At 43.6% G+C, this 12754-nt stretch overlaps 1 protein-coding gene across 6 annotated transcripts in view; it reads left to right on the top strand.

The window, feature by feature from the left end:
• LOC115205625 (actin-binding LIM protein 3) overlaps positions 1-12754 on the top strand; it is an 86685-nt gene that overhangs the window by 70530 nt on the left and 3401 nt on the right. For all 6 annotated transcript variants that reach the window (XM_029771798.1, XM_029771796.1, XM_029771797.1 and 3 more), the window contains 4 exons: positions 11349-11378; positions 11622-11674; positions 12111-12180; positions 12295-12302. In XM_029771798.1, coding sequence (XP_029627658.1) covers positions 11349-11378; positions 11622-11674; positions 12111-12180; positions 12295-12302 — 161 coding nt within the window. The remainder of the gene's footprint in view (positions 1-11348; positions 11379-11621; positions 11675-12110; positions 12181-12294; positions 12303-12754) is intronic.

Genomic DNA, 12754 nt, shown 5'->3' with positions numbered 1-12754 from the left:
TCAGTCCGGTGCAACCTGTGCCAGCTCCATGCACCAGGCCTCCAGTGCGCCTCCCCAGCCCGGTACGTCCTGTGCCGGCTCCCCGCACTCGCCCTGAGGAGCATGTCATCAGTCCGGTTCAACCTGTGCCGGCTTCACGCACCAGGCCTCCAGTGCGCCTCCCCAGCCCGGTACGTCCTGTGCCAGCTCCATGCACACGTGCACCAGCGCATGTGTACAGTCCGGAGTCTCCAGCGACGGTCTACAGCCCGGAACCTCCGGCGACGGTTCACAGTCCAGAGCTTCCAGCGACGGTTCACGGTCCGGAGCCTCCAGTGACGGTCCAAGGCCAGGAGCCTCCAGTGACGGTCCACGGCCAGGAGCTTCCAGTGACGGTCCACGGCCCGGAGCTTCCTGCGCCGGTGCCATGGCCGGAGCCTTCCATTGCGCTGATGCCCAGTCCAGGCATAGTGTCCAGTCCCGCTCTATGGCCGGAGCCTTCCTCTGCGCCGGTGCTCAGTCCAGGCACGGAGTCCAGTCTCGCTCCATGGCCGGAGCCCTCCTCTGCGCCGGTGCCCAGTCCAGGCACGGCATCCGGTCTCGCTCCATGGCCGGAGCCTTCCTCTGCTCCGGTGCTCGGGCCGGGCATGGCGTTGAGCTCGGCTCCATGGCCGGGTCCGCGGTCTGAGCGGGTGCTGCGGCCCGCACCCGGAGCCGCCACCAACACTAGTTGCCCACCCTAACCCTCCCCATCTAGTTTCAGGTTTCGCGGTCGGAGTCCGCACCTTTGGGGGGGTACTGTCACGCCCTGACCGTGGAGAGCCCTCGGGGTTCTCTGTGGTGTAATAGGTCAAAGCGTGACTATGGGGGTTTCTAGATAGTATATTTCTATGTTGGTATATGTGTATGGTTCCCAATTGGAGGCAGCTGATAATTGTTGCCTCTAATTGGGGATCATACTTAGTGTGTTCTTTTTACCACCTGCGATGTGGGATATTGTTTTGTTTTGTATGTGTGCTTATGTGTGCTACGTATTTCACATCGTTATATCTTTGTTGTTTTGAGAAGTTTCACTATTATTAAAATGTGGAACTCTACTCACGCTGCGCCTTGGTCCAATTATTTATATGACGATCATGACAATTTGTTTACTGTGCAATAGCATTGAATATGGTAAAACACCTTTTTTTACAGAAGTTTACTAAGGGTTGGTAACAGGCTGATTGGTCGGCTATTTGAGCCAGTAAAGGGGGCTTTACTATTCTTAGATAGCGGAATGATTTTAGCTTCCCTCCAGGCCTGACGGCACACGCTCTCCAGTAGACTTAAAATGAAGATGTGGCAAATATTATCCTCAGTCATTTTCCAGATTGTCAGACCCCGGTGGCTTGTCATTGTTGATAGACAACAATAATTTGTTCACCTCTTCCACAATGACTTTATGGAATTCAAAAGTACAATTTTTGTCTTTCATAATTTGGTACGATATACTTGGATGTGTTGTGTCAGCATTTGTTGCTGGCGTGTCATCCCTAAATTTGCTAATCTTGCCAATGAAAAAGTCATTAAAGTACTTTGCAATATCAGTGGGCTTTGTGATGAATGAGCCATCTGATTCAATGAAGGAGCCGAGTTGGCTTTTTTTCCCAAAATGTAATTTAAGGTGCCCCAAAGCTTTTTGTTATCGTTCTTTATATAATTTATCTTTGTTTCATTGTGTAGTTTATTTTTATTTAGTTTATTCACATGATTTCTTAATTTGCAGTACGTTTGACAATCAGTTGGGCTGCCAGACTTAATTGCCATAGCTTTTGCCTCATCCCTCTCTACCATACAAACCATACAATAAATCCAAGGGGATTTAACAGTTTTTACAGTCATTTTCTTAGTAGGTGTCTGCTTATTAACCTGTCAAGGTATAGGGGACAGTATTTTCGATTTCGGATGAAAAACGTGCCCAGAGTAAACTGCCTAATTCTCGGGCCCAGAGTCAAATATTTGCATATTATTAGTAGGTTTGGATAGAAAACACTCTGAAGTTTCTAAAACTGTTAGAATGATGTCTGAGTTTAACATAACTCATATGGCAGGCAAAAACCTGAGAAAAATCCAACCAGGAAGTGGGAAATCTGATGCTTGTATTCTTTTCAAGTCATTGCCTATCTAACACACAGTGACTTAGGGTTCATTTTGCACTTCCTAAGGCTTCCACTAGATGTCAACCGTCTTTAGAACCTAGTTCAAGGCTTTTGCGGTGAACACAGAGCGAACAAGAAGGCCGGGAAGTTGGTGACTCAGAAAATGACATGAGTTTTGTGGCGCGCATTCATGAGGTAGCTGTGTTCCATAACGTTTTTCAAGACATTGGAATCGTCCGGTTGGAATATAATTGAAGTTTTATGTTAAAAAGGCCCTAAAGATTGATGCTATACAATGTTTGACATGTTTCAATGAACGTAAATATAACTTTTTTTTACTTTTTGTCGTGAAATTTTGGGCGCACTTCCTACATTTGGAGTAGCTTACTGAACGCACTAACACCAAGGAGGTATTTGGACATAAATTATGGACTTTATCGAACAAAACAACATTTATTGTGGACCTGGGATGCCTGGAAGTGCCTTCTGATGAAGATCATCAAAGGTACGTGAATATTTATAATGCTATTTATGATTTTAGATGACTCCAAAATGGTGGGAATCTGTATTGAGTGATGTATTTTTCTGAGCGAAGTACTCAGATTATTGCAAAGTGTGCTTTCCCTGTGAAGCTTTTTTGAAATCTGTCACAGCGGTTGCATTCAGGAGATGTTTATCAATAATTCTTTGAATAACAGTTTAATATTTTATCAACGTTTATGATGAGTATTTTTGTAAATTGTTGTGCTGAGTCACCGGCAGTTTTGGATGAAAAATATTTTCTGAACATCACGCGCCAATGTAAAATGGGGTTTTTGGATATAAATATGACTTTATCGAGCAAAACATACATGTGTTGTGTAACATTGAGTCCTAGGAGTATCATCTGATGAAGATCGTCAAAGGTTAGTGCTTAATTTTAGCTGTATTTATGGTTTTTGTGTTAATAACTGGAATAAGTAGTTTCATAAATGCGTCAAGTGCAGTGTCTGGTTGCTCCTCATTACACATCATAGACGAGCAAATATTCTTTACATCATCAACATATGAATCACTACAAAACTTATTGTATGACCTCTTATATAACTTGTATGGCCTCTTATACACTATAATAGGGCCAGCCTTTGGAACTTTGGTTTTCCTAGATATGGCTATTAAATTGTGATCACTACATCCTATGGATTTGGATACTGCTTTAAAGCAAATATCTGCAGCATTAATAAAGATGTGATCAATACATGTTGATGATTTAATTCCTGTGCTGTTTTTAACTACCCTGGTAGGTGGACTGACAACCTGATCCAGGTTGCACGCGTTACAGTTTGAAGTTTTTTCCTGAGTGGGCAGCTTGATAATAGCCAGTCAATATTCACCCAGAAAATATACATCTCTGATGATATCACATACATTATCAAGCATTTCACACATGTTATCCAGATACTGACTGTTAGCACTTGGTGGTCTTCAGCAGCTTCCCACAAGAATGGGCTTTAGGTGAGGCAGATGAACCTGTAGCCATATTACTTCAACAGTATTTAACATTAGATCGTCTCTAAGCTTTACAGGAATGTGGTTCTGAATATAGATCGCAACACCGCCTCCGTTGGCATTTCTGTGTTTTCTGTAAATGTTAGAACCATGTATGCTACCACTGTATCATCAAAGGTATTATCTAAGTGAGTTTCAGAGATAGAATATGAATGTCATCTGTTACAAGCAAGTTATTGACTTCATGGACCTTGTTTCTTAGGCTACATATGTTAATATGGGCTATTTTTAGCACTTTCTAGGTTGCTTGATTGTTTTTAATGCTTTACTGGGAAGCTTATCAGAGGTAGACTTACTCATGTTATTTACTTTGGAGCTGAAGTGGTCTTCCTACTATTGCACACCACCTCAGTGCTAACCGTGTAACTCTGTTTTATAGGCTCATGATTACTGCTTACAACAGCTGTAGGATAAACAGATGTATTCAGTTCAATTAGGGGTACATAAAATAAATGACTTACATTGTGTTTGCCAATGCCACTAAGATCATGTACATTTGATGCAGCATTATGATGACTCATTGTCACAACGGTAGGGGTTAACCTCTCTAGTACATGTGGGACGAACTCGTCCCACCTACGTAACAGCCACTGAAATCCAGTGGCGCGATTTTTGAATCGTTAGAAATGCTATAACTTCAATTTCTCAAACATATGACTATTTCACAGCTATTTAAAGACAAGAATCTCGTTAATCTAACCCCACTGTCCGATTTCAAAAAGGCTTTACAACAAAAGCAAAACATTAGATTATGTCAGCAGAGTGCCCAGCCAGAAAAAATCTGACACCCATTTTTCAAGCTAGCATATCATGTCACATAAACCCAAACCACAGCTAAATGCAGCACTAACCTTTTATAATCTTCATCAGATGACACACCTAGGACATTGTGTTATACAATACATGCATGTCTGTTCAATCAAGTTCATATTTATATCAAAAACCAGCTTTTTACATTAGCATGTGACGTTCAGAAAAAGCATAACCACCGCAAACTTCCGGTGAATTTACTAACAGTTTGCTAAATTACTCACGATAAACGTTCACAAAAAGCATAACAATTATTTTAAGAATTATAGATACATTACCCCTCTATGCACTCGATATGTCCGATTTTAAAATAGCTTTTCGGATGAAGCACATTTTGCAATAATCTAAGTACATAGCCCGGCATTACAGGGCTAGCTATTTAGATACCCACCCAGGTCAGCATCCACCAAAATCACATTTCCTATAAGAAAGATGTTCTTACCTTGCTTGTTCTTCATCAGAATACACTGCCAGGACTTCTACTTCAATAACAAATGTTGGTTTGGTCCCAAATAATCCATCGTTATATCCAAACAGCGACGTTTTGTTCGTGAGTTCTAGAATGCTTCTTCGCGGTGTCGCGCATGGCGCATTGGCGTGTCAAAAATGTCTAAATATTCCATTACCGTACTTCGAAGCATGTCAACCGCTGTTTAAAACCAATTTTTATGCCATTTATGTCATAGAGAAGTGTTAATATTCCGACCGGGAGTATGCATTGAGCCTAAACAGCCGAATAAAATTTCTCCTCAGAAGCGACTCATGCACGCGCATCATTGAAAGGTCCTCCGAGCATCCACTTACAAAAGGCGATAATATATTTCAACCTGAGGTTCCCTCGTAAACCTTCAGTTATTTCGCGGGCTCTGAGAGCCTATTGGAGCCCTGGGAATTGTCACGTTACAGCTAAGATCCTTACTTTTCAATAAAAAGAGGTAAGACGCACGACTCCTTGTCAGACAGGGTACTTCCTGCTTGAAGCCTTGTCAGGTTTTTGCCTGCCATAGGAGTTCTGTTATACTCACAGACACCATTCAAACAGTTTTAGAAAATTCAGAGTGTTTTCTATCCAAACCTGAACAATAATATGCATATTCTAGCTTCTGAGTTGGTGTAGGAGGCAGTTAAAAATGGGAACATATTTTTTCCAAAATTCTCAATACTGCCCCCTATACCAAACAGGTTAACTGAGCTGGTCTTGGATCATTTACCAGTCATTGTTTCAACGCAGCCTTGAAATGCGTGGACAGAATCCAGGAGCCAAGATGATTTGGATGGACTCCGTCATTCCTGTAGAGTACCTTCTGTTTCCAGAAGGTGTCAAAGTTATCAATAAAAATGACTACAGCCGAGCTACAGTAGTCTTTTAGCTAGATGTGTAATGCCAGCAGTCTGCTGAATCTTTCACACCCGTGGCCCAACGATGGTACTCGACCTGAAATTATTGGACATTTTTTTTGTTTTTTTAATGCTAAAATCAGTTCTTTAAAATCCATTGTCAAATGTTCCTAGCTAGCCCTCCTGATGTCGTTTGACCCCACATGGACTACGACAGTGTCAGCTCCCGGCATCTGTGGTAGAACAGTCGGAAGCAGCCTTGTTATTTCCTGTACTCGTGCTCCTGGGTAGCACTATAAGGGCACAAGGTGAGACCCAGATGCAGACACGGGAGGCAGATGATTAGTCTCTGATATTTATTATATTCCAAGGGGTAGGCAAGAGACTGGTCATGGACATGCAAAAGATCAAAGCCAGGTCAAATTCCAGAAGGTACAGAGTGGCTGGCAGGCTCGAGGTCAGGGCAGGCAGAATGGTCAGGCAGGCGGGTTCAGAGTTCAGACAGGCAAGGGTCACAACCGGGAGACTAGTAAAACAGAGAGAAGGAAAAAGTAGGAGAATGGGAAAAACACGCTGGTTGACTTGACAAACAAGACGAACTGGCAACAGACAAGCAGTGAACACAGGAATAAGTACCCAGGGACTAATGAGGAAAACAGGTCACACCTGGAGGTGGGTGGAGACAATGACAAAGACAGGTGAAACAGATCAGGGCGTGACAAGCACAGGGTTTTTGCCTTGGGGACCGAGATGTTTCTCACCAGATCTGCTGATGTTGTTCAATGGGCCGGTCTCTCAGGCAGCCTCACGGACTGGTGAGACTGGGAGCTTCGAGGATCTGAACCCGAGGTAGAAGCCACCGGAGAGGGAGACAGAACCGAGGATGAAGACACAGGTACCTCCGGATCCGATCTTGATTGGGAAGGCACCAAGGACAAAGGCGCCGGAACCTCTGAATCCAGCAAAGCTGTTTCTGGTCTGTGTCAGTTCTCCATGGACATCTCCATGGAGACCCCGTTGCCAGAGGATGCCTTCTTTGACTTCCACGGTGAGTGACGTACCTCCATGGCTGGTTGGTTGGGTCAAGAACAGCTCCGTTCTCCAGGGAAGGGGGAGACCCCTTCAGGGATGGGGCTGTGGAGACTCGCCATGGCGGTGAAACTTCCACCAGACCAGAGCGGCGTCCGGCTACTGGGGTGGAAGAAAAATAAAAAGTAGGTTGGTGTGGGTTCCCCAGTAGCTTGTGTAGGTTTGCTACTTGCTTACTAAGAGTAGATACTTCGCTCCTGTAGTCTTCCACAAGCAAGCAGTTGCTGCATTGAAAGTCAGCACGGTCCACATTGTCCCAGGAACAAAGTAAAGTAAATACAGCTCCTGCAACGTTGGAAACGTTCAATAGCGGCCTCCATTTGAGACTGCTGAGCCAGCTAGGCTAGCTGGGCTTACGCGTCTCTCCCCCTATACGGAATCTGGAGAGATCCCAGGACAGATAGCAGCGCTCACAGCTATTTGGCCGAAAAAGATCCGCAGGATTAAAAATATATAAAAGTGTATAAAAACACTGTCAGCTTTTAAACCGAGGTCTTTAGTTAAGGTTTCGGCAGCGTTCAACAAGATGGAGAGAAACCAGTGACTTTGCCTCTGAAACTGTATTTTTTTCCCCAGTCAGATTGTGGTGACTTTATAATGTATGTTTAGACGGAGAGTCTATGCCCTTAGCTCACTTCATGATAATTTTTCTCTCTCCCTCTCTCTCTCTCTTTCTTTTTCTTTCTTTCTTTATTTCTTTCTTTCTTTCTCTCTCTCTTTCGCTCTCTCGCTCTCTCACTCTCTCACTCTATATCTATCTCTCCTCTCCTGAACCCTCTCAGCTGGTGTCCCATATTGTGGTTTATTCCTGAATAGTAAGAGGTGACATGCTTCTCATTCTTCTGTCTCTCATTAAATAAGCTGAGAAGGAAGGGAATGGGAGGGGACTAGGATGGGGTGGGCACAGACCACAAACACTGCTTAGGGATTGGTATATTAACTAAAATTGAAACATGTCAGTTTCAATTCATGAGGTTGGAGTAATAACATTTTCAACTACATAAGATATTGACTCGAATCTAGGTAGTGCCTTTAGATTCAGAGAAAGTTAACAACTAACCCTGGCCTGGTCTGTTTTGCAAGCGTTTCCCCAGAAGTCTCACAATGTTGTGCCTCTGGGTTTAGAAACTCTGTGGTGAAACTCTTCTCTAGCTGAATGAAGGCCTTTGTCAAATTTCTTAGGAGGTTCTCTCTCTCTCTCTTTCTCTCTTTCTCACTGTCTCTGTCTCTCTCTCGACTCTCTGTCTCTTTCTCTCTCTCTCTGTCTTTCTCTCTCTCTGTCTGTCTCTCTCTCCCTTCAAAGGAAATCAAATTTTATTTGTCACATACACAGGGTTAGCAGATGTTAATGCGAGTGTAGTCGAAATGCTTGTGCTTCTAGTTCCGACCATGCAGTAATATCTAACAAGTAATCTAACAATTTCACAACAACTACCTTATACAGACAAGTGTAAAGGAATGAATAAGAATATGTACATAAAAATATATATGGATGAGCGATGGCCGAACGGCATAGGCAAGGTGCAGTAGATGGTATAGAGTACAGTATATACATTTGAGATGAGTAGTGTAGGGTATGTAAACATTATATAAAGTGGCATAGATTAAAGTGACTAGTGATACATTTATTACATCCAATTTTTAATTATTAAAGTGGCTGGAGATTGAGTCAGTATGTTGGCAGCAGCCACTCAATGTTAGTGATGGCTGTTTAACAGTCTGATGGCCTTAAGATAAAAGCCTTTTTTCAGTCTCTCGGTCCCAGCTTTGATGCACCTGTACTGACCTCGCCTTCTGGATGATAGCGGGGTGACCAGGCAGTGGCTCGGGTGGTTGTTGTCCTTGATGATCTTTTTGGCCTTCCTGTGACATCGGGTGGTGTAGGTGTCCTGGAGAGCAGGTAGTTTGCCCCTGGTGATGCGTTGTGCAGACCTCACTACCCTCTGGAGAGCCTTGCGGTTGTGGGCGGAGCAGTTGCCGTACCAGGCAGTATTACAGCCCGACAGGATGCTCTCGATTGTGCATCTGTAAAAGTTTGTGAGTGTTTTTGGTGACAAGCCAAATTTCTTCAGTCTGCTGAGGTTGAAGAGGCACTGCTGCGCCTTCTTCACCACGCTGTCTGTGTGGGTGGACCATTTCAGTTTGTCCGTGATGTGTATGCCGAGGAACTTAAAACTTTCCACCTTCTCCACTACTGTCCCGTCGATGTGGATTGGGGGGTGCGCCCCCTGCTGTTTCCTGAAGTCCACGATCATCTCCTTTGTTTTGTTGACGTTGAGTGTGAGGTTATTTTCCTGACACCACACTCCGAGGGCCCTCATCTCCTCCCTGTAGGCCGTCTCGTCGTTGTTGGTAATCAAGCCTACCACTGTAGTGTCGTCTGCAAACTTGATGATTGAGTTGGAGGCGTGCATGGCCACGCAGTCATGGGTGAACAGGTAGTACAGGAGAGGGCTGAGAACGCACCCTTGTGGGGCCCCAGTGTTTAAGATCAGCGGGGTGGAGATGATGTTTCCTACCCTCACCACCTGGGGGCAGCAGTCCAGGAGCCAGTTGCACAGGGTGGGGTCGAGACCCAGGGTCTCGAGCTTAATGACGAGTTTGGAGGGTACTATGGTGTTAAATGCTGAGCTGTAGTTGATGAACAGCATTCTTACATAGGTATTCCTCTTGTCCAGGTTGGTTAGGGCAGTGTGCAGTGTGATTGCGATGCGTCGTCTGTGGACCTATTGGGGCGGTAAGCAAATTGGAGTGGGTCTAGGGTGTCAGGTAGAGTGGAGGTGATATGATCCTTGACTAGTCTCTCAAAGCACTTCATGATGACGGAGGTGAGTGCTAGGGGGCGATAGTCCTTTAGTTCAGTTACATTAGCTTTCTTGGGAACTGGAACAATGCTGGCCCTCTTGATGCATGTGGGAACAGCAGACTGGGATAAGGATTGATTGAATATATCCATAAACACACCAGCCAGCTGGTCTGCGCATGCTCTGAGGACGCCTGTAGGGATGCCGTCTGGGCCGGCAGCCTTGCGAGGGTTAACACGCTAAAGGGATTTGATCTTATGGATCAAATCCCTTTAGCGGGATCGATTTGACAACATCCGGTGAAATGGCAGCGCGCCAAATTCAAATTAAATTACTATAAATATTAAACTTTCATGAAATCACACATGCAATACACCAAATTAAAGCTACACTTGTTGTTAAGGCAGCCGCAGTGTCAGATTTCAAAAAGGCTTTATGGCGAAAGCAAACCATGCTATTATCTGAGGACAGCACCCCATCAAACAAAGACAGACAATCATAATTAAACCCGCAGGGCGCGACACAAAACTCAGAAATAAAGATGTAATTCATGCCTTACCTTTGACGAGCTTCTTCTGTTGGCACTCCAATATGTCCCATAAACATCACAAATGGTCCTTTTATCGATTAATTCCGTCGTTATATATCCAAAATGTCCATTTATTTGGTGCATTTGATCCAGAAAAACACTGGTTCCAACTCGCGCTACATGACTACAAAATATCTCATAAGTTACCTGTAATCTTTGTCCAAACATTTCAAACAACTTTCCTAATACAACTTTAGGTATTTTTTTACGTAAATAATCGATCAAATTTAAGACGGGATAAACTGTGTTCAATACCGGAACGAAAACAAAGAAAGCACGTTCCAGGTCGCGCGCCCCAAAACATTAGAGTGTACCTGGAGTGACACAGGAAAATAACAGGGCTACTTCTTCATTTCTCTAAAGAAAAACATCAACCAATATCTAAAGACTGTTGACATCTAGTGGAAACTATAGGAACTGCAAGCATATTTCTATAAAAACGGCCTTGCCATAGAAACCTAATGGAAAGCAGATTGTCCTCAAAAAATAAATTCCCTGGATGGATTGTGCTCAGGGTTTCACCTGCCAAATCAGTTCTGTTATACACACAGACTTTAGTCAAACAGTTTTAGAAACTTTAGAGTGTTTTCTATCTCAATCTACCTATTATATGCATATACTACCTTCTGGGCCTGAGTAGCAGGCAGTTTACTTTCGGCACACTTTTCATCCGGATGTGAAAATAGCGCCCCCAGGCCATAAGAAGTTAAATGCTTTACTCACGTTGGATGCGGTGAAGGAGAGCCCGCAGGTTTTGGTAGCGGGCCGTGTCGTTGGCACTGTATTGACCTCAAAGCGAGCAAAGAAGTTGTTTAGTTTGTCTGGGCGCAGGACATCGTGGTCCGCAACGGGGCTGGTTTTCTTTTTGTAGTCCGTGATTGACTGTAGACCCTGCCACATACCTTTCATGTCTGAGCCGTTGAATTGCGACTCTACTTTGTTTCTATACTGACGCTTAGCTTGTTTGATTGCCTTGTTCTCTCATTCTCTCTCTCTCTGTCTCTCTCTCTCGCTCTTTCAGTAATCCTGTTTTCTCCTCTTTCTCTCTTTCAGCTCCTCGATCCAATTACAGCCGAGACAATGGTGAGTACAACAGTAAAACAGCATTACATTCATGAAATCTATATGTTTGTAAACATTGCCCTCTACTGTGTATTGATGAGAGAGACATGAAGGCACATTCAGGTGGTCGTGCATGTATTTCCTGAGCTGCTCTGATATTTTGACATGTATATATGACCCCCAACTGTAAAGAAATTATGACAACTTCTGTAAAAAGGGCTTTATAAATTACCTGGATTGATTGATTGCATTCCTGTTTCCTAGATTCATACAAGTCAGCCTCTCTACCAGGATACAGGCGGAACGGTGTCAACAGGGTGACCATCAACACTATACTATTCTTTATTTATACAGTTATGGTCAAATCTATTGAGATTAAAGTATCTTTCGACAGAGAGACCAATTTTTTGGAGACAGCAACCAAAAATTCTTTACAGTGAGGGAAAAAAGTATTTGATCCCCTGCTGATTTTGTACGTTTGCCCACTGACAAAGAAATTATCAGTCTATAATTTTAATGGTAGGTTTATTTGAACAGTGAGAGACAGAATAACAACAAAAAAATCCAGAAAAACGCATGTCAAAAATGTTATAAATTGATTTGCATTTTAATGAGGGGGATCAAATACTTTTTTCCCTCACTGTACATACTGTAGAAGGCAATAATTCAAGCTTACCTTCTAGTTGTCATGGAAGCTTACTTGACAAACACAGCTGTAGCATCACTAACATGTCTCTATGTGTATCCCTGCAGCCCCAGAGTGCAGCCCCACACTACTGCCAACAGTATGACGGCAGTAGTGATGTCAACTGGGGAACCAGAGGTAGGAGTGCTGTATAACCACCCTGTTTTCAGGTCTCAATACATTTATAACATTGTTGTATTTCCTTATTGCATGATTGTAATCAGATATTTTTCCTATTTTTCTCTTCTACAGAATACAAGGTAAGGGTCTGAAAGTTGATTGTAAAGTGGAGTGGACTGTCAAGCAGTAGGCTACAATAATCAGAAGGATGTAAGACTGTTCTCTAAGTAGTGTGTGAGGAACCACTGGTGGGGAGAAAAACAACTCCTACTGGATCACAAAGACTGGGGTTTCTTCATACAAAGGCAATAGGACACTATGGGACAGTATAGCTGCTCTCTCTCACTCCTGGCTCAATGACCCTAACTGAGGAAGCAGCAGTAGAGTTATGGCATCCTGCTCTGGTCTGCCCTAGTCAAAGGGTCATACTGTAGGTCACAGGGCAGCTTCCACAGTCAGGACCTGGGCCCCGTTTGAATACTTAGAAACACACCCTTTCCTCCTCCCTTCCTTGAAGTAATCACTGATCTAACACAAATTAATAACTTTAAGAAATTGCTTTCACCCAGCTATGTCAGATTAGGAATTTCCT

The sequence above is a fragment of the Salmo trutta genome, chromosome 13 (genome assembly GCF_901001165.1).
Source record: "Salmo trutta chromosome 13, fSalTru1.1, whole genome shotgun sequence".
Classification (NCBI taxonomy): Eukaryota; Metazoa; Chordata; class Actinopteri; order Salmoniformes; family Salmonidae; genus Salmo; species Salmo trutta.
This window is presented reverse-complemented; position numbering and strand designations above follow the sequence as displayed.